General features: G+C 43.3%; 1 protein-coding gene across 1 annotated transcript in view; it reads left to right on the top strand.

Annotated features, from left to right (window-relative positions):
- Nucleotides 1-23,834, top strand: part of LOXHD1 (lipoxygenase homology PLAT domains 1) — a 142,392-nt gene that overhangs the window by 57,757 nt on the left and 60,801 nt on the right. The window contains exons 14-25 of the mRNA XM_052778530.1: nucleotides 1,188-1,348; nucleotides 8,297-8,373; nucleotides 9,220-9,416; nucleotides 9,749-9,941; nucleotides 10,770-10,930; nucleotides 13,691-13,988; nucleotides 14,467-14,621; nucleotides 15,916-16,049; nucleotides 16,971-17,119; nucleotides 18,399-18,503; nucleotides 19,227-19,355; nucleotides 20,106-20,270. Coding sequence (XP_052634490.1) covers nucleotides 1,188-1,348; nucleotides 8,297-8,373; nucleotides 9,220-9,416; nucleotides 9,749-9,941; nucleotides 10,770-10,930; nucleotides 13,691-13,988; nucleotides 14,467-14,621; nucleotides 15,916-16,049; nucleotides 16,971-17,119; nucleotides 18,399-18,503; nucleotides 19,227-19,355; nucleotides 20,106-20,270 — 1,924 coding nt within the window. The remainder of the gene's footprint in view (nucleotides 1-1,187; nucleotides 1,349-8,296; nucleotides 8,374-9,219; nucleotides 9,417-9,748; nucleotides 9,942-10,769; nucleotides 10,931-13,690; nucleotides 13,989-14,466; nucleotides 14,622-15,915; nucleotides 16,050-16,970; nucleotides 17,120-18,398; nucleotides 18,504-19,226; nucleotides 19,356-20,105; nucleotides 20,271-23,834) is intronic.

The following is a 23,834-nucleotide window of genomic DNA, read 5'->3' as shown; positions in this document are numbered from 1 at the left end:
GGTCAGTTTGGAGTCCTGAATGATGGAAAAAACATGATCGTTTTAACAAATTTAAATATTTAAATAAATATTGCCTTGCCACCACGCTTTCTGGGAGCTAGCTGGATATATGCTACCACCATATGTGTTTCACGGGCTTTGGGGTGATGAAGAACGAACGAATCGCAGTGTTTGGTTAGCTTTCTCTTACCTAGCAAGACATCTCAGCCAGATGGTAACCACAGCACTCATGTCTGTTGGGCTATATGCTTCAGATATGCTCTGTGTTTACACCCAGGATTTACCATACACGTGTGTGCATCTGTACAGGTAACGTAGATACTTGTCTGGCCTGATTCCCGGAGGAGTAACTCATTCTTTTAGTACATCTCTTTTCCTTCAGCCATCGGGAGCTGCTGCTCCCAGTACGCTCTTGGGTAACAGAGCTTTGGTCTTGAGGGGCTATCACTTGGGCTAATCTGTAGGTGTGCGGCAGGTACACCCACCCTGATAGAGAGTGAAATTTCTTGGCAGTAGGTTGGTGATTTGAGCCCTTTTCTGGGGGGGGGGGGGGGGGGGGGGTGGGAAGAGAAGACATAAATTCATGTTTCTTGTGGGGTATTAAGGGTATTTAGCTGCTGGGTTGGGTTCACACCAAATTCTGAACACAACTCATGGAGCAGCTGGAAATATCCCTGTGCAGCCACGCTCAATGCTTGCATGGCAGGAAATGGCTGGGGTTCAATTCTGCTCAGTAGTCCGTGTCGTCTGAATTTAACGTTGGGTAATGTCTCTGAACTGTACCTCTAGGTACCTCTGTGGATTTGGTCTGAAGTGACCTGCCCCAGATTTCCCAGAAAGCTGGTATCTGAGAAAGGGTTTGAACTTGGATTTCCTGCCTCTCCATCTGAACTTCTTAATAATCAAATTACTTTTCTTTTTTACGGTTGTGGAGGGCACGCAATGACGTGGGAGACTTAAAATGCTGGCAGATCATATATTTGTAAATCTAACGTTATACATCTAGCACAAATATTGAGGCTTTCATTCTTTGGTAAATTAATTTGTACTTTCTCCTTCATCTTGTGAAGAATTATCTTGCAGCGTGCTGATGATGTTGGTTTGATTGCAATAATAAATTTGGTTGGTTGGTTTGTTTGTTTTTAAGGAGAAATATTGCCTTACCTTTTTTCTTCTCCTTCTCAAAGGCTGATGAATTCTTCGTCGAAGCAGTAACGCTGAAGCAGGTGAGGAGGGTGAGGATAGGGCATGATGGCAAAGGAGGAAGCAGTGGCTGGTACCTTGCCAAAGTGATAGTGAGGGAAGAAGGACAGCCAGAAAGTGAGGCTGTGGAATTCCCCTGCTACAGGTACTGGAAACAATGCTTGCAAATTATGCCTCCATCTATGCATTTGCCAGACTTTGAAGAGCCTAGCTGTTGTTTCAAGACTGGAATTTTCTGAGCACAGCTTAATCCTTTTTTATTTATTCATTCACTTAGTTTTGCTAAGCCTGAAAGCAAAGAGTGTGGATTGGGAGGTTTAAGATACGGTTAACTCCCCTTACAGCAATGTGAATTGTGAACTTCTCAGCAATTAGCTCAGTGATACAGAGAATTTCCAAAAGTTAAAATGCAACCTTCCAGTACCACATCCAGTGTCACTGCAATTGCCTGCTGCAGAAACACACTCTGTAATCTGCTGCAATCTGCTAGTTTTATTGCATGCCTGGGATGAGGTTCTGGTCCCTCACATGCACATCCCATCTTTCCAGGAGCAATGGGATGCTATTTTTGTGTTGGGAGAATGCAAAATTGTTATGCTGCCATTTTGAGAGCTCCTTGCATGAAGGGAAATGCATACCATGCAGATAGAGACAGCGGTAGAGCAGAGGGCTGTAACTTACCCCTGTGGGTGAGTTATAAATGTATTCTTCTCTTTCCTGGACAATCAAGTGGCCAAAAGAAATGTGCTGTACTGAGGCTACCCGTGGGGAACGAGATGCACCATCTGTCCTGGCGCTAACTAGGGTCTGCCTCAACATTGCAGCACAAACTAGAGAGAACTGGGTGAAAACGTAAGAGATTACCTTCAGTGTAGTTCAGTGTCCTGTAAAGTCCCACTTGCCCTCTCAGGATGTCCACCCTATAGGATGGAAGTTCACTGAGCTCCACTTAACAACATCAAGTACCTGTTCTAAAAAGTCATCTCCTGGGGGACAAGTGGAATTGTAAAACGCAAACACAATTATTTTTAATTTGCAAACAAAGGTAAAACCGCTAAGTTGATTACTTGTCTCTTGTCACTGTAAATCAAGAAGAACTCCACTATAATGAGGAGAGTCAGCCAAATACAAAACAGGAGCCAGCCCCAGCCTCTCTGCATTGCTAAAGCCACGTCACATCAGAGAGCAAACTCACCGGGGAGACAGCACGGAGCAGCAGATGCAATGTCATCTTGGTTGTGAAAAGCAAGCCAGTCTCTCCCTTTTCAAAGAACAAACCACCATTTTGTCATTGCTGCCTTTTGATACATATTTAACAACCATATGTTTTACTGAGTTAAGCAAGCAAGCTAGACAGGTTTTTACTTGGACACGAAGTATCCACGTGGAGAGCTGTTTTGCTCAGACTCCTCAGAGATATTTCTGTGTTTAACTGCACCGTGCAGCTGGCTCATTTTAAAGATTTCCTTTTGAATTGCCTACTTACTTGACTGTTTAACTGGGTGTCCTCCCTCAGCTTGGAGTGATGACCCCCTTCCCCTTAGCTTTACACCAGTGGATCAGAAACATCAGAGTCCACAGGGCATTCCCCTCAGGCCAGGGACTGAAAAAGGAGGGAGAAAGAAAACCCAAGACCTTATCCCCAAAATATTCACGGGGTGCATTCAGGCTTCAAGTGACAAGCGATGGAATTCCACTCTTCTTACCTTTCTTAATGTCTCTTTTTTCCAAGTGATATCAGTGTTGTTCGTGCGGCTTTATTTGCTGTCCTTGTGCCAGCATTATCTCTTCCTCTCAGATTGAGAAGGTAACATGACTGATCGCCTCCAAACACAGGGACAGCTGCTCCCTCTCACTATCTTTGGTGCCCGTGTCTCTGGAGAGACTGGGGCATCATCGCAGTATACGGGTGTCGTCATGGATTCTGGAGATATCTGAGGGCGAAGGTGCTCACCCACTGCATCCTCCATGTGAGGGATAAACATCTCCATGACCTGCAGCGTTTGGATGTTCCCCTCCAGTCCTGTAGGCCAAGGACAGCTTATGTCCTCGCTGCTTTGGCTGGTGCTCAGAGAGGCCGGCTTCATCTGCTGCTTCAGAGCCAAGATGTTGAAGAAGACTTGGCCAAGAAGAGCGGCCTTATTTTAGTGAGCCAACGCAAGCGAGGTTAGTTAGAGACTCCATCGGGGCACACCAGGGAAGCTTCTGTTTCTGCTTGGCCAGTCTGTGGCCAGCCAGTAGACATGCTGATGTTCTCATTGCCTTCATCTCCAAGACCTGATTAACTTCCACTCTAGCACAATGGCATGGTCTGGAGAAAATAAATTCTGCTGCTGTGTCCTTCCTGAAAGCTGCTCCATTGACTTTCTGCCGCTTAGCTGCCGCTGTGAGACAGCTAGAGGACAAAATGCCTTCCAGCAGAAACACATCTCACCTGTGCAGAAAACTTCGTGGGCTTCTTACCTCTGTAAAAACTAGGCTGTACCGGCATGTAGAGAGCAGATATTATAGCAAAGAGCTGGCTAACGAGCTTCCACTGTAACTAATATCTGTAGGATGTCCTCACAGATCTTCATCGCATATAACTCATTGGAGTCTCTGTTCTTGTTATTTACATATTCATATACAAGGCTATGTTATGTCTTTTAATTTGAAAGCTTTTTTATGACTCTATAGGAACATCTATTACCTAATAGTCACAAGAGCTCTATGAGAAGAACTGTCTTTGCTGTACAAGGGAGCCAGCAGAGATAAAGAGAAGCTAAGTGGATTAATTGTGAGTTTGTGTCAGATTCAGGAAGAGCATTGAGAAATAATGACTCTCAGGCCTGTGCTTTCAGCTCTCAAAACAGCTGGCTGTAAAGGGAACGGCTTGTCCCTCTTAGAGTCAGGATTTTTAAAGCGGTCATTTGATCTGTGCTTGCAAGAAGTAAATGCAAGTAACTTCTCCAAGTGTTATTTGCAGAATTACTAGTACATCACTTGGATGCATTGCAGTATTATTCCTCCCTTATGACCACACGACATTATAATATCCATGCTTTTAGGGACTGAACGCTGTTCAGTGGCACAATTGAACAATTTATACCTTATAATACCTGGTGCGGTTTAGGTATTGTGGTTATGAATACCGCTAGAAAGTTCGAAATGATGGAGTTCACCTTTCAGCCCACAACTGGAGCCAAAACTTTTTGAAACTCAGAACTGAGTTCTTCAGATTTCATTTTCTCCTCAAGGCTCTGTGGAAGTCCAGACACAGGCTAGCTGACATTCCCTAAAATAGCCTATTTTTTATAATATTTATATCCCAGACAGAAATGAATTTTCAATCAAAGTCGTGAGTTCGTGATAGGATAGAATTTTATATGCTATAAATCATTACAGCTCCACTGAAATCCTCAATGATACTTCATTACATTTTTTTCTAAGCATATGGACTGCACCGTCCTAATTTTTCTCCAGCACAAGCATAAGGGAACATCGTTAATTCTCTGAAGAACAACAGACAGACTATGAATGGGATGATGCACTTGGAGACTCCTGTGAAAGAACATTTATTCAATCAAATGCCAAAAGTGTTCATCAGACAAAGGATCCAGAGAAACCTCCTTTTGTTGCCTAAAAATACGCTGAAATGTCTTTCTATTTTACACATATTTATGTCTATAGGTTATATTTAAAGACACATACAAATACATATGTATCTCTAAATCTAATGTATGTGCTAATCATTCTAATTGCACACAGGCTATCATCTGCTGTATTTGAAATGCTATATATGATGTCATACCATATTTTTTTCCAGTGCTTCCCTGTCTCTCTGATCCTCTAGCAATTATCTCTGAAGTGGCTTTCATGTCATATTTGTCCGCTTTGGGTTGTTGGACATACAATATCTCTTTAGAACCAAGTATGTGATACAGGACGTGACTACACCCTTGCAAAACCCACGGTGGCATGTGAATTACATGCACTGAAATCGAATAAAAGATTGTGACAGGTCTTTTGTACTGGGAATATGATGGCACTATACTGAAAAATTCTATTTTCTGCAGCCTGATGTGTTTATAATGTGTCAATGCATTTGTGTTCAGTGTAAGACTATAAACCCCTGGTTGCAATCTGCTGCTCAGTGATATGCTATTGGAATTACATTGAAGTAAAATTTGGATATTGCAGCATATGTGCTGAAAGGAATGAACACAGTGGCATTGCTCATCCAAATACTTCCTCTGTCACTAAAGTCATTTTCTTGAGAAAATAGTGTTTCTGCCACTTCTGGCTGTTCTCTTGGCTGAAACAAAGTAAGGAGCCTTAAGCCACTTCTGTTGATAAACCTCCATTTTCCTCCTCCAGTCCAAGACATACTCTTCCTCTTGCCATCAGTAGCTACCAACATTGGTAGAGGGAATTTCTTTATCTAGGAGTGTGTCCTCCTTTTTTGATTAATTTTTCTCCTCTGTCCTCGCTGCCGAAGCAGTTAGCATTTGCCATGCTGCACACAGAGATCTGTTTCTTGTGGGATGTATTTTCAGCCTGCCACCTTGGCGCAGAAGCGTTTCACCCAGATTCGTCCCACACTTCCCTAAAACATCAGCAGTGGCGAAGGTGACAGAAAACAACAGCATGTATGCCGGCAACAGAAACAGCAGCTTGCAGGACACAAAAATCAGCAGCAGGAGAGCAGAAGCGCATCTACCTTGTGAGCTTCTGCCTTCCTGAAGGCCACACTTAGTTCAGTGGTCATAGGGTGGTGGAGTTCAGGCTCGAATTTTGTAGTTCCTGCCAGTTAACATCCATGTACACAGAAGCATCTTGACTTTTGGGATGATGTGATCCCCTAGCCATTGGATACCTGTCCAAGGACGTGAATCCTGAGCCAGCATCAAGAACTACATGATACAAAGGTACTAAGGACCAGTTCTAACAGGTAAAAAAAATCCCCCAACCCCAAAACATCAATAAAGGCTTCCTTTCTTAAGACAACGTGATGTCTTGGCATGCTCCTCTTCTGTCCTCCTTGCACTCCACCCTTGCTCACTTCTTGACATCAATTTCATGGCCTTCTCCACAAATTTTTCTGCTCCTCTGTCCCCACTACACCTCTCAGCCTCCACTGAGGCATAACACTGCACCCGATGCCCTCACACGGTGTTCATGTGATCATCACACGTTCACATGTTCATCGCCTTCATGCTGACCCCCTTAGTTTTTAGCCCTTTTTAAGCCACCTGCACATGGCCACCTGCTTTACAGAGTGAAAGGGAAGAATACGGGGTAGATTGCATACCCGACAACCCACCAAAGCTTAGAGGGGAGCTGGGAGTGGACATGTGTTGTCTTTGTGGTTGGGCTGTATGCACCTCTTCTGCATGGGGACTTTGGTGTTAGTGCTTCTGGGACCGGCCAGCTCTAGCTCACGTTTGGATTTCTCTCCCAGTGCCGGTTTTCTGCATGGTTTCTTTGTGCTTATTGTTTTCTTGTGCATGGGAAGGGAGAGGAGATTAAAAAGATAACCTTCCTTCAGCTGGACGAAACGGAGACCTATCATCCTTGGTCTTCCAAAATACTTAGTTACTTCTTGGCCACCACGGCAAGTCTGACTGGTCACGACTGTAAGCTGCGCTGGCTTATTACCAGCAAGACACCATAGGTTTGATCCAGCTCCCAGTGGGCATTTGTTCATGTCCCCAGACCCCTGTTATAAGGGTCGTTTGCTGGTTTCCATGTGTGTTGGCTCATCGGCAAAATCAAAGGTGGAAACTTAACGGGGAAGTGAGCTCCCTTCCTTTTTGGCGTGAGGGTCAGCCAAGGAGAAGGTGCGTGGCACGGGGACGTTGCAGAAAGCTTGCAGTACATCTGTGCTGCACGTGTTCGTGCAGAAGCAGTTCTTCTGTGGTCTGGTGTCATTCACGTAGCTGTGCGGCCGCCTTTAAAAAGAAACAGTTTCTGGGGGTTTGTTTTTCTAGTTCTGGGAATAATTATAGCAAGTTAAATACCCTGCGTGACCTGCCAGAGCTTGCTCACTTCTCCTTCGTTCACCCCCGCTGGGTTTAAGCAGTATTTTTAACTGCAAAAGATGCCGCTGCAGATAGCTGCCTACCTGGGAACGACGGGCTTTCTGGGAATTGCGCCTGCTTTCACGATGCTTTGTTCGGGGACTGAAATGGCCCCGGTGCACCGCTGTGGGAAACCTGACCCTAAGCAGATGCTTACAGGAATATCCTGAGTGCTGCAGCAGTCTGGGTTTGAGGTGGAAAGTGAGAAATCTCTGCCAGGGCCCTTGCAGTTGTCGTACAATGGTTGCTTTATGGAGTATGATGGGGTTGGGGTTGTAATTCCTTCATCCCTGAGGCTGAAGGAGCAGCTGTGAAGGTTACCAGACTAGCAGTTGGTTCCCCTCCATTTTCCTTTCAGATTTTTTTCCCTTGAGATCATGCTATGTTTTGCTTTGTGCCCGGCTCTTCTTCTTAATTAGTGTAGTTGGATCGTTAGATTAATGTTGAGAAACAAAGGAAATCCTTCCTTTTGCTGGTGCCAGCTGCCTGCACATAGCCCTGAAAATGGGAACAACGTAATTCATCCCCTTCCTGCTGGAGAAAAAAGGGTTATATACTGATCTGTAAGGAAGGGAAAAGTGATGATAAACTAGAGTAAGCAAACACTAAAAAAAGAGGGGGGGGTTAGTAACTTAGATGCTATAAAGGTTGTAATCAAGGCAGACAGTAATAAAGCCTGCAAGTAGTTCTGGTCAATGAAGGTCGATGCTTTCAAGAGGCTGAGACTGCCCATTTACAGGAATAACTTGTGGCTACGGAGTTTGTGCTTTCCAGACAGATGGACATCACGGCAGATGCTTATCTACTGCGAGCAGGGCTCTCGTGATCACTCTTCTTGGAAAAATGGAGGTTTACAGTGTGACTGCCGTAGGGTCTGGTCAAGCTCCTGCAAAGATAACAGAGATACAGAGGCTTGTAAAAATATCTTTTTGACTGTGGTGTGGATTTTTACTATGTGTGGAGCCAGACTAGATTTTGAAAGGTCTAATAGGCTCTAATTATTCAAAGATAACTTACTTCTGTTTGTAAACCAGATGGCTTGACAAAAATGAGGATGATGGTCAGATTGTCCGAGAATTAGTGCCCGCTGGGGAGTCACCAATGCTAAAAAGTGAGTTTAGCTTGGGAAAAAGAAGGTCTGGGTTTGAGCTGTGTATGCACGTATTTACTTGCTTTATTCTACTTAATAATTCATGTCAGTTCACAGTAAATCTACTGGGCTTTTTTTTTCCATTCTTATGCAAGAAGCTGCAGTAGGTTACTTTGGGGGTAAATGCCTCTGACCCTTAAATCCTAGTTTATGAATGGGATTAATCTACATAAAAGAGAATAATTGCAACTTTATATATGTAGAAAGAAACTTTGGGTTTTTAACATTACAATTTAAGAATTGCTTTCTTGTATAGCTTTCTCTGAAGGATCTTGAATTGCCACTGCTTTAGTAGAGTAAATTCCATCAAATAACATTGTATTCCCAGAAGAAAATCGCCAAAAAGATTACATTGTCCTTTTCTGGAGAACCAGGGCTCCACTACTACAATTTTCTTTAGAAAACAGTACTTACAGTGCTCAGGTTGAGATGCTTTTTGTTTTGCTTTAGGAAAAAAGTCAAAACTATTGAATTAAATTGTAAGTATAAAAGAAGTGAAATCCCCTCCCTTGCCTAAGCTCATTTTTATGGCTTGGTAATCATCTAACAGTGAGAGGGAGGAGTACAGAATATTTTCTGCTTATTAGTGTAACTGTTGCATCTCTTATGTTTTGGTGAATAACTCCAAGGTGTGACAGCTTATCCAGTGTGGCCCTAAGATGCTGGATGCAGGAATGGAGGAGCAAAGTCCTTTCGGTGTCTGTAGCTGGAGCCCTCCTCCCCTATATCTGTTTGAAGCCAGTTGCCTGGCTGAGGACTGGAAATGCCACTCATGTGTCTGTGTTTTGTACATTGATCTCACTTTAGATGTCAGTTATCACATCAGCGTGAAGACGGGAGATATCCCCGGTGCCAGCTCAGACTCCAAAGTTTTCATCAAACTCTATGGTGAAAAAGCAGACTCCAGCAAAGAGCCTCTCTTAGTCTCGGATAATGATCTAGGCAATTATTTTGAACGTGGTCGAGTGGATGAGTTTACTCTAGATACGATGGATATTGGGAAGGTAAGAATTAATTGCAGGTGGCTCTGTACTTCGTGCAAGTGTCTGAGTTCAGAATCAATATAATACTCAGGATTGAATGTGGTGTAACAATCTCTGACCTTTACATTCGATATTAAGAAATACATTTTGTACAGACTATTATATCGGCAGTCTAGCGTACATGCTGGAATGTGAAGAGTGTTTTAAGTTTATATTTAAATACATATAAAAATTATTTACATGAATATGGTGGAAGAACAGGGTGCCAGGGGAAGGAGATTTTTATATAATAAGTAAATTCTGTTGTGTTGGGGGTTTTTCTGCCCTCTTGGTTTTTGTGTGCTTTTTTAAAGATCAACCGAATACTGATTGGACACGATAACGTGGGTCTCCGGTCTGGCTGGTTCCTGGCCAGTGTCCAGATCACGGTTCCAGTCCAGGGAAGGCAGTACATGTTCCCCTGCAACCGATGGCTCGACAAAGATGAGGCTGATGGCAGGGTGGAGGTGGAGGTCTACCCAAGTGAGATTGTGCCTATTGAGAAATGTGAGATAAAACACATTGAGAAATGTGTCCTTTTTAATAGCTAGGACTAAATTTGTATTACTAGCGTTTTTAAGGACCGGGTTAGATACCAAAACCAAAAAGCCCCTGTCCCAAAGAGCTTATGTTGGTGAGGAAGGTGAATTGTTCTGCTCTTGTTTTGTTTTCTAAAACAGTTGGGAAAACAATACAAAGTTTTCCATCTCCATTTCCTGAAATCGTATGAAAAATTTACTGCCTGGGCAGTGTAACACAGCACAAGGTGTTGTGCTTTTTCATTACAATATCTGTGCGTTCTCCTTTTTTCACATTTACCTGCCTTGCTGCCCCAGTCCTGCACCAGCGCACGCCCCGTCCTGCCTGTATTACCCCATTGCCTGGAAGAGAGAAGCTGTTTGATAAATAAGGACCAAATCCCTACTGGCTATTTGACTTTTATCAGTAGATGCATTTTCTTTTAAGGTTATGGTTAAAATTTGCCTTGGGATCCTGAGAAAGGATGCTGTGTTTTATCTCTGCTCTGTGTAACTCCCTTCCTTGTATTATATTAAGGATATCATTTAACCACTCTGTAGTTAATACTGAAGTGAAATTCCCTTTTAAGGCTCTATTTTGCACCCCTCTGACACTGGCTTAATACTTGTAAAAGGAAAACTATTAGGTTAGTCCTCAGTGAAGAGTTGTGTTATCTCACATTTGGTTTGGATAAGAGCAAATGGTCGGCTGCATGGTCATTTGTTAAGACAAGGTAATTTAATTTTGAACCTAAGCCCTTGGGAATGTTGCTATCTGAGCTTCTCTGCTGATTTAATTGCTTTATTTTTGGACTAGTGATAAACTATGAGGTGACTGTAGTTACTGGAGACATGCGGGCCGCAGGCACCAATGCCAAAGTCTTCATGCAGATTTACGGCGAGACTGGCAAAACTGAATTGATCGTCTTAGAAAACAGATCAAACAACTTTGAACGGGGAGCCACAGATATCTTCAAGGTATGATGAAGGCAGTTGTTGCCGCTTCTATGAGGGGAAAAAAGTGATCAGCCAAAACTGAGACATCAACAGAATAATTGGCCCAATCGTACAAAACAATTGACTTTTTAACAAAATTGCCAGGTCTGTTGGTATCTGCTGTCTTCAGTTGACATTTTTGGGAGGTTTTGTGTTTCTTTTGAGAAGTTTTGTGTTTCATGGAGCGACTTTCATCTTCTGAGGAACTGGTAGCAAAGGTGTCGTGGAAGAATATGGTCTAATAGCAGCGTTTGTTTACCTTTACTTTCAAAAGGAGGTACTCAGGTTAGATCTCAAAAGACCTTAAGCTTCTATTTTGGGCCCGACCACATGTTATTGTCCCTTTTCTTTATCTAGTTGGGGAAAAAGAAACCCCATACAGAATATAAGGAATCCTGGCTTTGCCTGTGGTCACAGAAGCCATTATCCCCAGGCACGTGTTGTCAGCCCAAACCTGCAGAGGTTTGCTGCCATAATTTCTGCGAATGTGTGAGTGCTCCATGGGTTTTACTGCCCGTAGCACTGGTCCAGCGAGCACTGCGCAGTCACGACGCTCGAGGTGTACAGCACACTCCTCCAGCTATCGCTCTGGCCAGCTTTTAGCTTTATACCGCAGCGTCCACGCCTCTTTCTAAGCACCACAAGCGGAGTATTTGCAGGGGTGAAAAGCCTCGGACGTAACTCAGGTGTGTAAGCCAGGACCTGGCTAATCCAGCAAGAGGTCCTGGGCTGACAAGGCTGAGCAGGGTGGTTGGGCATCGTGTCCTGAGTGGGGGCTGGCTACGCTGGACCACCATCCTTTTCTGCCTTGCTTGCTTGGGTTTTCTGTCCAGAGAAACCAAGGTCTAGGGGAAAGGAATGGTCTAAGTTCTCGCCTTGGTGTGGGGTTAACACCAGGATAGGATGTGCTGGCAGGGCATGCCAGAGCCACATCCTTCTGGATCGGAGTAACCTCAGGAGACACCAGCAACTGGACAGTAAAGCACAGAGTCCAGATGGACGCAGGATTTAAGGCACATCTGTCTCGTGTGCTCACAGCACAAGGCTCAGCATGGTGGTGCCTAGATCTCCTAGTGAATTTGCAGTCCCACAGACGCGGGATCCATCTCATCACGGTTAAGCACCTACTCGGAGCTAGTCATGGCAACTCCCCTGAATCGTCAAGGCTGGGGTATCCTTCCCGTTGTCACTGGCCAAATGGAGGTGCCTTTATCCACAGCTTTACCACAGTTTTGTAATGTGTATTTTTGAGATCAGTTCACCTCCTCCTGCCTCAGTTTCTTGCTTTATAAAATGGAGCTAGTGATGTTTATCCATTTTTAATGAGTTCTTTGGGATTTAAGACAACTAGCACCTTATAAATGCTTGCTTTTTTAAGACTATAATTTTAAGATTAGGTTTCACTGATTTTAAAGGAAATAAGCTTTCCAAAATTTATGAGTAAAAGCTATCAGCCAATGTCAGATTTATAATAAAGCCATACGTACAGTGTTCTGTTTACATAACCATGCTTTTATCCTCTCTCAGATGTTTATTGCCAGACTTTAAAGTTCTGCCCATTTTCTGTGATTTTTTTTATAAGCACACAAGGCAGAAGCTCTGAAGCATTAATAGACAGATCCTTTATCTCTTCCATGATATGAATATTTACAGAAAGATATGGGCAAGAATAAGATTCTGTGAGCTACATGCTAATAGGAAATGCCATCAGTTATAGACAGGGCATGCAGGATGATTATAGCAAGTCTAAGGATAAAGCGATGTAAGGAAAGACACATTCTTTATGCCAGGACAGCTGGATCAATTTTAGTTTTCTGATAAGCATCTTGTGTGCAATTGATTTTGTTTTAATCTACTATAGAAAAAAATGTTTCTAGACTGAAACCTTATACGCCAAGTTGCCAGATTCCAGCCTGAAGCAAATGTTTGCAAGTTTTATAACATAAACACTGCCTAACAGCATAAGCAATCATCAGAAACAAGTCATTGGTTATTGAAGGATTGCATGGAGTAAAACCTTCTATCCAACTTCATTAAGTAGTAATCCGGCCAAATAATCTAAACCAACAAGGTTTTGTATCATCTGCTGTATCGACTAGAGAGATGGAAATCTTCTTACTAATACAGCCTTCTGCCACTGATGCATTGTAATCACTAATGATTGTATCCTCTCTGCACACTAGCAAAGTGAGAAAATCATTTTCTAATTTTCCAGATGAGAAGGAAGGAGAAGGGCAGTCCAAGCCCATGGTCCTTGTCAGAGATCAGGTTATATGAGTCCAAGTTTACTGCCTTTTCGCTGCACTATTATTGCTTCTTTCTCAGTTCATGTCTTGTACTAAGTATTAGGCGTATCTTATTATTCATTTAAAGGAGACCTCAGGCACTAAGAATCTGTAAAAAACTAATGTGTTATTTTGGCATATTCACCTGTAATGCCAACACAGAGATAATACTGGTGAGGAGAGCAATGGAGAAGTAGGGAGCCCAGTAAATATGGATTCAGCTCCTATCCTCACCATGGTTGCGCTGAATGTCTTCAGCTCAGTCTGTTCAAATGAGATTTGGTGACGGAAGGTGTGAAAGAATAAAAAGTAAAGGTAAACTTGCATAAAAAAATCAGTTTTCTCCTTGCTTAGATGTTTTGGGTGATAGAGGCGATGCTCCTCATTTTTAAGAATGCACTTTATGAAGTTAAGATGTCTTACATCCTCCTGGGTCCTGACTTTCCCTTGGTGGCAGAGAGAGGCTGCAGATGTTGGCAAGATTTATAAGATCCGGATAGGCCACGATGGGAAAGGCATTGGGGATGGCTGGTTCCTGGAAAGCGTCACGCTGAAGCGGCTTGCCACGAAGACGAAGGAGTCTGATAAAAAGAAGAAGAAGAAAAAGAAGTCTGATGAGGAGGAAGAAGAGGAGATCACGGTGGAAGAAGTAATGGATGTCTATACGTTTGTGGCACACCGCTGGTTGGCTAAAGACGAAGGAGATAAGGAGCTTGTGGTGGAGCTGGTGCCTGATGGAGAATCTGCTCTGGAGGGTAAATACCAGAGGGAATGTGCATGTGTATGTGGATACGGCGGTTGCATGAAGGGCGATAACCGTGCTCTGGTGCTTTGCAGGACCATTTATAGCCCCCCAGCCATCCCATTGCCCCGGGCCTGCAGTGTAGCTTACACTGTTGGTTTGGTTGATGTGGTTTGGTTTAGTATCCTAAAGGACTTCTGTAGGATTCTCCAAGGCTTGTCTGGGGTACTTGGGTCATGAGGCTCACAAGTTACCACTGTAGCTGGGAGTTTAGCAAGCTGTAACTATTTATATGGTTAATGACAAAGGCTGGAGAAAGATGGAGCTGCTCTTGTTCTAAGATAGATACAAACAAACTCCAGACAAAATCTTTCTTAAAGGTGACTGTGCTGGCATTTTTGGGCTACATGCTTGCATGGTGAGCCACGGATCTGATGAAATATGGCTATTTCTGGGTTTCTCCTGATCTGCTTTTGCAATTTTACTTGCAGAGAACACATACGAAGTCCATGTTCTCACTGGGAATGTGTGGGGGGCTGGGACGGATGCTAACGTCTTCTTGAGCATCTATGGTGTAGGAAGAGGAGACACGGGTGAGCGCCAGCTGAAAAGGTCGAATAACCTCAACAAGTTTGAAAAGGGCCAGGTAATGCATGAACTCAACTCACTCAAGCGAGCAGAAGGTTGGCAGAGCTCTCTTAGTTATGCTGGCCATTCATTACAGTCTCTTCTCTGCAAGGCTTGGCTCCTTCTTTCAGCTTGAAGCTCAGATGTGTTTTATTTCTTAAATATATTATTTAAAACAAAATGCCTCACAACATTTTCCAGGGGAAATTCATTTGAATAATAAGCTGAACACCAGTTCTACATCGGAGCCACCTTTAGCATCTGCTTCCTGTAAGCATTCTGGTAATAATGTTTCCTGCCAGGAATACTTGAAAACCACAAACTTTAAATTAATATTGGAGAGTGTTTGTGAGGCAGCTCAAGTATGTCAGTATTTAGATTGCAAATATGATTCTAAATGTTCTACTCAACCAGTCAGGGAATAAAAGCAATATTACATGGTGTGCTATAATTACATTTTAATCCAATCCAATTAAACAACGTCGCTTGTAGATTGAATATTTGCCATAAAAATGTTTATGAACAATTAACAAGCTACTATTATAGCCAGGAATTGTTCAAGGAATAATTTTGAATAACGAAAAATTATGGGAACAATAAGCAGCTGTGGAAAACTTGCAATCACAAAAAAGAGCCTAAGGTTGTTAAATAAGCAGTTAGCTGTGATTTATGAGCTTGGCACCAGTGAAACTGCAACCTGCACATGGTTCCTCATCGGGTGGGAAGAGCTCCAAGCTGCAAATGTAACGTTCTCTGCTCTTGGGAGTAGAAACCCAAAGTCTACCAACAAGTTAATCACATTAAGATATTTAAAGTATTATGATAACAAGGACCATTCTGTCACACTAATACAGCTAATAAACGAACCTCTTGGTTGCAGTAAATGACAAAAGGAAGAAATTCTGTGCTGTGAAATATAGCACATGGAGGTGCACAGGAGAGTTTCCGTGGAGTCCATACGTTTGTGTCCAGTTCCAGATTCAATCTGGGGGAAAATACTAAACCTGAAAGGAATGAGATTTAGGAAAGATGGGTTAAACCTAGGGGAAGCTGAAATGGGGATGAGGTAAAGAAAGAAGTGAAGGGTTGTGCAGCTCCATGGCTGTTAACTGCCTTGTAGGAGCCAAGCTTGAGTGTTAATGGCAGAGCTCACAGCTCAGTAGTTATTTTAGTACATCCACCCAAAGAATCCAGGGGGGACTTAAAAACACCTTTTGTTTTAATGGGAAAAAAGGATTACCTTTGGCCATTTACTGCCTTTCTTTCCCCCTTTTCTGGGAAACACGGTCATTTGCCTCTTGCCTCCTGTGCAGGTGGATGTGTTCACCATCAAAGCCGTTGACCTGGGTGAGCTGAAGAAGCTGCGGATCCGCCACGATAACTCTGGTGCTAGCCCAAGCTGGTTCCTGGAGAGGGTAGAGATTGTTGACCTCAAGGAGAGCACCACGTGAGCAGCCTGTCGCACCCTTTTCGTATGGTCAGAAAAGGGGGCACGTTCTCAGGAGCCTGCAGAACCGCAGGAAGACAGAGGAGATGCAGACGGGCATCGTCGTAGCTCCCCACCAACTCACAGGGAACAGGCATCCTTTGGGAGCCTTGTGATGGTTGTGCTGTTATACTGAGTGGGGGGTCGTTCTGGGGTACCTCTGTTGTGGGGTTTTGCTGTCCCAGCATCTCTGCAGTTTGGGAACCAGCAGTGTTTGGAAGGAAACCTCAGCTTTTCTCTGTTTCTCCTGGGAGGGACTCTCCCTCCTGAAGAGGTCCCCTTGCAGAACCTGCACTTGTGTTTCCTTTCAAGGCTCCGCTCTGGAAGTCCCTGACCTCACATTTTGTTTGTCTTTTGTACCTAATGCAAAGATCTGGGCCAAAAGCAAGTCCTGATCTAAGCAAACTCCCATGATTTTCACAGACAGCTGGATGAGCAGAGCCTAGGCTGTTAGAAACCTGAAATACAGGCTTGCCTTTGAGCTGGAACATGCTTGAAGTCACATGCTTAAAAGTTGCACAATGCTTTGGTGGGTGGGACTGCTCATAAGGACTTAAGATGGGTCTACTCTTCATAAACATAAAATGCCTGGGAGACTGGAGGTTCCCTTGAGTTATTTAACTTTTTCTGGGAGTGAAAACTAAAAGGAATCAATCATATGGGGCTGACAGCTCAGAAACAGCACTTTTCAGTAAGTGCTCGCTAACCCGTTTATGGATTTAGTTCCCACAAGAAATACCAGAGCTTCAAGGATGAAAAGAGATATATTGTTCAGCTTTGAGTAATCTTGTTTTTTAAAGTAGCCTCTGATCTGTGCTTGTTTATGTTATTAAAGCCTGTGAAGTGCTGTGTAAGTGCTGGGTGCTGCTGTCATTCTTGTAGGTATTATTTTCCATGCCAGCGGTGGTTAGCAGTTGAGGAAGATGACGGTCAGATTGTCAGGGAGCTGGTCCCAGTGGATGAAGCATTTGTAAAGAAAGATTCGGAAAATGATGGCCAGTCTCTTGCAACGCTGGGCCTGGAACAGAAAGGTTTATGTTAGCCTTGTATTTCTTCCAGTGTGGGGTTGAAAAGGAACCAAGTTATTAGCACTGCTGAGGGCATTAGCAGTTAGCGTTCACCGGGCTGTGAGTAATTCTGCCCTGACCATGAAGCTTTCAGGTGCGAATGAAGTGTGAAGTGCGTGTCATCCAGCGAGGAGTGGACACTCCTCATTTTTAAGTGATTTAATCATCTTGCAAGATTGGACCCAAAGTGAGAAAGCTAGGAAGATGGATAACATGTTTGGTCATCATCTCTCAACTGAAACACACATTTGTTGGTAATATTGAAGGCGCAAATCCCAGCCATTTCGCATCATGTACTGGAATGGTTAAACGTTCCAGCGTGAAACCGAGCAGAGAGCAAACATGACCTGAGAAAAGGAAGGGACCTAAATTTGTTTCCATCTTGCTGCTCGTGTCCGTTGTCCTCCAAAACAACTTTGTCTCTCTTGTACATGATTTTGCACGGTAACCACAAAGCAATAACACACTCCTGGGTCTGATGCTGAAAGGTGCTGAGTGCCCAGCACTTCTGCTCGCTTCACTGCAAGTGAAAGGTCTTAAACTCCCCACCTCAGATGCTTCCGAATATATGAATAATTTCCACAAAAATTGGATAGCCCTTTGGTTCAGGAGGGCCTTCTGGCTGAGCAGCATCTTGGAAACATGTGTCTAACTATGGAAGAAAGGTGCTGGTTTGGAAATCCTGAGTATGTTTTTGTGGCGCAGTGAAGACTGTATTAGACTTTTCCACAATTTTTATGAGTTTCCTGCGCTTGCTAGATGATGGTGAGATAGAAACCTCCCTAATGATGTTATTGTGAAGGGTGTGTTGATGAATATGAACTGTATATGTCAACGTGCACATACTTTCTGGTATGTGTTATAGGCACATATATTATTTGGTGCTATTAGAATAAAGCGGGGAGGGGATGTTGTGGGGTTTTTTTTAATGAAATAGCATTATAGGCAGAGGCAGATTTGAAGTGCCTTAAGGATTCCCAGGAAGCAAATGGGAAGGCTGGAGCACATGTCCTATCTGTAGATATGCAGACAATGTACTGAATGACTGGAGCTGTAGAAGACTCTGCAACCAGATAGCCCAGCTCACCCCAGGAGCTACCACAGCGTGCAACAGGAATTAGGGATTACAACATGGCTGTAACGGGTCAAATTAAAACCCAAACCAACACACATATGCAATGAGAAGTAGAGTTAATTCCTGCTCAGATGTCACACTCCTAAATTAAGATATTTTATCTGACAGCTAAATCAACAACATACACAGTGAAAGTGAAAACCGGGGACAAGAAGAATGCTGGGACAGATGCCAATGTCTTCATCACTCTCTATGGAAGTAAAGATGATACAGGTATGGCTTAACGTGATGGAACAGGATAGCATCTCGCTGCTGGATACCTGAAAAGACAGGTCATGGTTTCCTTTTGTTTCCTCAATACCCATTCCTCACTCCTTTTTAGTGCAACTTCATGTTCTTGCTGTCTCTGCATACATCGTGATAACTGGGAGCATACCACCAGCTGCTGTAAATCACTGTCGAACTTTACGATGCTGATTTGCACCAGCTGCCGATCTAAAGGCTTTAATTTCAATTATAGAAACAGCACAGTTGACTGGGACTACATTACTGAGTAGTGAATGCAGTGAATGATTTGCTTTCCTCAGCAATGAATCAGCATGCTCCTGAAATCCAGCTCTCCTCTGCCTCTTTGAGTGGCCTAGAAGTATTTAATCAGCTGATGAGCAAATCCTCTTGGAAGCAGCCGAGCTGTGTGTGCAGTGACTCGGATGCCTATGAGAGTGACAGGGAACTGATGGGTAGGACCAATTTCTTTAGCTCTGAACACAGCACAACAGCATCGTCCCTGTGGCACTGCCAGAGGATCATTCAAGAAAGGAATTCTTTATATTTTGGGTGTTGATACAGATTTGGGTTCAGAGAGAGGGACAAAGCTCAGATCTTGAGATGAAAAGCCATTTTTTACGTTTTAGCCACTTCCCTCGCTCCACTGTTGACATTTCCAGAGGATTTGTTTCACATGCTGAACAATGTCCTTTTGCATCGCCACAACAGGGATAGTCAGCCTAAAGGCCTCAAAGATTAACAAGAACAAGTTTGAGCGTGGGAAGGTAGATGAGTTTACAGTGGAGTCTGTGGAAATTGGAGACCTGAAAAAAATCAAGATAGGCCATGACAATAAAGGTAAGAGAATCTGCTTTGTAACGTAGTATTTCTAGTGCATTAGGCACATCGTTGTATAAAATAACCTGCCTCCAAGATCCCAAACGTAATTTACCTTTTCGGTGACAGATCCTTGATGTCACTTTGGCTGTTTCTGCTACTATCTTTGCTGCTAATATCGTCCCCATGGCTGTGGCAACAAGAGCATGGTGGTGGCTACTTGCAGGTAGCTTTGCAACCTCTCTCTGTAAAAGGGTCTTTAGTTCTGTGGATACATCTTTAAAGAGATTTCTCATACATCACCAAACCTCATATTTTTTCTTGTCACACATGGGACCTATAGACTCGTCTCATTTCTTTATCAATATTTTTATTGTTTTGATCATCAATCTTGGCTGCTTTTTAGATGTGGCTGTGTCTCTACTACAAACAAGGGAAGCAGTGGAAGGACACATGGATTCCTTCCTTATGGGGCACCAAGGGACATGTTTGTTGATAACTCCTCTGTCTTATTACAAAGGCAAATTAATCCAAGTGATGGAGTAATTAGCACTTCCATGTGCACATCTTTAACCTGATGCATATAGAAATATAAAGCACGTTAGCTCAAACCTGGACAATCGCTTACAATGATCTTTATGGTATCTATTCTATTTTTCCATTGGCAAAAGAGAGGATAATTTATTTCTCAGAGACCTGAAATGCAATGATTCATTTGCTGTTGTCTGTAAAGGCTTTGTGGGTTATTCACTGTTATCTCTCCAACCACAGGTAATTCAACTGGCTGGTTTCTGGAATGGGTGGAGATTGATGCCCCATCACTGGGACAGTGCCTCAAGTTCCCTTGTGGCCGTTGGCTGGATAAATCGGAGGATGATGGAGCCATTGAGAGAATTATCTTCCCTGCAGGACTGCAGACAACAGAGTATATCCCATGTGAGCAGAATGCCACTTCCCCAGGATACACCCATCATTACAGAAGATAAAATCTCACTAGCTCATGCAGTTTTATAGGCTTGCCCTCTCCCTTGAATTGGCTTTTAAAAATTTATAAATACATCACATGCCAACTATTCCAATTACTATCGGAAGGTTCCTCTGGGTGCTCTAGACTAACTTCTCCTGTATTTGCCATATCAGAGAGTCACTAGAAGCCATGTGGCTGTGTATGATTGTCTTTCTGCTCCCTCTTGCCCTGTCATCTCCAAGTCCTCAGCCCATTCCAAGCCGTCTTCCTTGTCTCCAGTTTCCCTTTGATCTTGCTCCATTCTAATATTGCTCTTTCTGTTGTCAAAGCAGACACTTCGGTCTCGCTTCCAAGCCTTGGTTCCCCCGGTGCCTTTGGCATTGCACACCCCTCTCTTGCTGAAAGACCTTCCTCCAGAGTTTCTTCAGTGTGGTGCTTTTCTGATAGCATTGCACCAGTCTGCCTCTTTTAGCGTTCTCTAATTTTTCCTTACTCTTCATTTCACTCCCCTCTAAATTAATGTTTGGGGTAAACCCAGTGTCTTTTGGGGGCTCCTTCTGAGTACTAAGCTTATAATTTTCAAGTCTTCTATGGCACCTCAAACTCTTCTATTCAGGCAACTTCTTTTCCTGTCTCCAGAATATCGAAAATCAGATAACATGGCTTTCTTGAAATAAATGACTGGAAACACTTTTTTGCTTATTTTGTAGCCCTGTCTCTCCCTTTTCACAGTGCATCCTTGACTGTGTGCAGGGAACTCACAGCCCTGGGATTGTATTTGACTTGTCCCTCCCTGATCTACTTCATTTCAAGTTGTCGACAAATATTTCCTGGCCCACCTTCAGGGGACTACCACAATTGCCTTTTCCCTTCATTAGGGTGGAAGCCACAATGACCAGGGACAAGGTCTGGAACCTGAAAGTTGCTTTCCACCCCATGCCCTGCCACGTGCTTCCTAGGTCTCTCTGAACAAGTGATAAGTTTTTCACGCTAAAGCTGTCTCCTATCTCATTGGATCCCTCAATGTATGCATTGATGGTATCAAAAACCTTACCTCCGGCAGTTCCTTATTTAGACATCAAAAGTTAGAGCTGCCCAATCTCTCTTTTTCTGCCTCAGTTTCCTTCTTCATAAGTAGTTGTGAGAATAACCACACAGAACACTATCAGCTGCTTTGGCTCCTTCTTTTTTACTGTCAACACTGCGGTTCATGTTGAAGGTCTCCTTCACACTGGCTGGCCGACCCTCCAATGCCCAGATCCTCGTATCCTGCAGTCTATAAGCTAAAATCATCTTTCTTCTCTGAGGATCTGCCAACGTCATCTCCTTGTGCCTCCTGCATGCTTTGACCAAGCTATTTTTTATTTCTCATGTCTTACTTTCTTTACCTAAAGTGTCTGGAGCAGAAGAATGGATACTCTTTGCTCCCTTCCTCACTTTTGTCCGTCAACTGGAAGACATAATAGTCTTTGTGTCTGAAAAAATAAATCGGTAGACAGATACAGTGAATATGTTCATAGCAGTGAATATAACCCAGAGACCTTGTACGTGCTTCTCATCAGGTTTTTCCATGTTGTCCCAGTTGATATATATTTTGATGCAGATGTTGACTATATAATTTATTAATGTCCTTGTATATTACAATGATGTAAGGGTTTCTGGCATCCCATGCCTTTGAGTACATAGCTCGTGTAAACCTGATTTTTATCAGCAGTCCACATTCAGCCTTTGAAAATAGTCAGGCCTCTCTGGCAAAAAAGTTGCACCAGGCTCAGCGTCAGCTTAGGCTGTTTCACCATTTAAACCATTCCCACTGTGCTATTTACTGCATTCTGGTTTCCTAACTATTAACCTGGAGGTTTCAGTTTGCCAGAGGTAACTAAAACGGTTTGATTTGTTTTATGATGACTCGCGCCAGAATTTTTTCACGCCGAACAAATTATGAAAACATGTCACCGGCAGTCCAATTAAATTCATCCCTGTGGGGATACAACTTTAAAAGTGCCATGTAAATGAAATGGGTGTCTGACAGCTGAAAGTTCTGCTGCTAGTGACCTTGTTACGGTGCCGCTTTGCTGATTCAGTTCTAAGCTGACGTTAATATTCAAGCAACAAGAGCAAGCGCCACGGACTTCGGCAGAGAACATAATTTTTAATTCATAATGTGTAGCATGTGATTTTTGGTCTACAGGATTTTTTTCCCCCTCTTACATACTGGAGAAACTATTCCAGTTTACTTGCAGCACAGCAGAGCAGATTTGCTTGGGTTGGGCAGAAAGAATATTAAGTACCTCCAGGCTGACTCTCTGTAGAAGAAAACTCCTTAATTTCTGTTCTCCCGAGAGCTGTTTTTAGAAAGCCTGGGTTTTTAATGAATGATTAGTCTCTGATACGCGTAATCAGAGTTACTCCAACAGTAACAGATATGGTGCCAGAAACCTCTCTACCCTAACAGAGATGCTGAATCTGAAATACATCACCAAGTGCTGTAGTGTAAATAGCAAAGCTGACTAAAGTCACTGCAGCATGGGAGGATGCGGATGAGAAGCAGCTGAGAAGATTGTAGTGAGGGATGGGAAATGGTGGAAGCTGGGTGGGTGGTGTACGGGACAGGGATGGCCAGGAGCGGATCCTGGTGATAGCACTGGGTGTCGAAGGCTGTGCTTATGGGTATCGACCTGGGCTACAGGGATTGTGTCTATTTGTGGCAGGAGAAGTCCCTGCAGTTAACCGGTGGTGCCCAAGCCTTACCTGGTATTTTTCATTTGTAGATTTCAGAAAGGATTTAAAGGAAATAGGGATAGAATTCCGTTTGCCAAATGGCACACCTGAATTTACATGTCCTCATGACAGTGGAATGTCTGAATTCCCGTTATCATCAATAAACGTTTGGTCATTCACAGAGGGTGGATTTGGAGAATGATTCGGCTAACCCCGGGGAAGATGCCTGCATTTGCTTGTCTCACTCTTTCTTCAGACTGCATTGAGTTTAGTGATTACATCTGGAGATGTACAGACCTATTGGATGTGCAGACCTATGGGATGTGCAGACATCTGAACATAGGTTTCTTACTCTGTGAGCTACACACCGTCCCACCTTGGAAACTGAGGATATTCAGCAAATCTGTGGCAGAGCCAGGAACAGAGCCCCAGTCTTATTCCTGGGTCAGTCTTATTCCTGAGCAAGTCTGAGTCATGCTCCAGCAGGACTCGGCTCTGAGAAGCTGTGAAGATAGAAGAGAACAAAAAGAGGCATCAGATTTTTGGGGTCATGGGACATTCTGGAGAAACCAAGGGAACAGAATAAGGAAGTATTTAGGGACTTGATCCTTACTGTTCTGCATTAACCATTGACCTGGTAGTAATTTAACCTGTTTGCCTTGGTGCTGCAGAGAAGGTGGTACCAAGAGAAAACCAGATCAGAGTGGACAGCGGAGGGTTTTATTTGTTTTCCTTATGATTGATTTTTGTCACTTGTTTAGTAACAAAAATAATAATAGATTTTTTTATTAATAAGGCTATCTTGAATATCT

This window comes from Harpia harpyja, chromosome Z, assembly GCF_026419915.1.
Source record: "Harpia harpyja isolate bHarHar1 chromosome Z, bHarHar1 primary haplotype, whole genome shotgun sequence".
NCBI lineage: Eukaryota > Metazoa > Chordata > Aves > Accipitriformes > Accipitridae > Harpia > Harpia harpyja.
The sequence above is the reverse complement of the archived record's forward strand: the minus strand, read 5'-3'. Positions and strand labels throughout refer to the sequence as shown.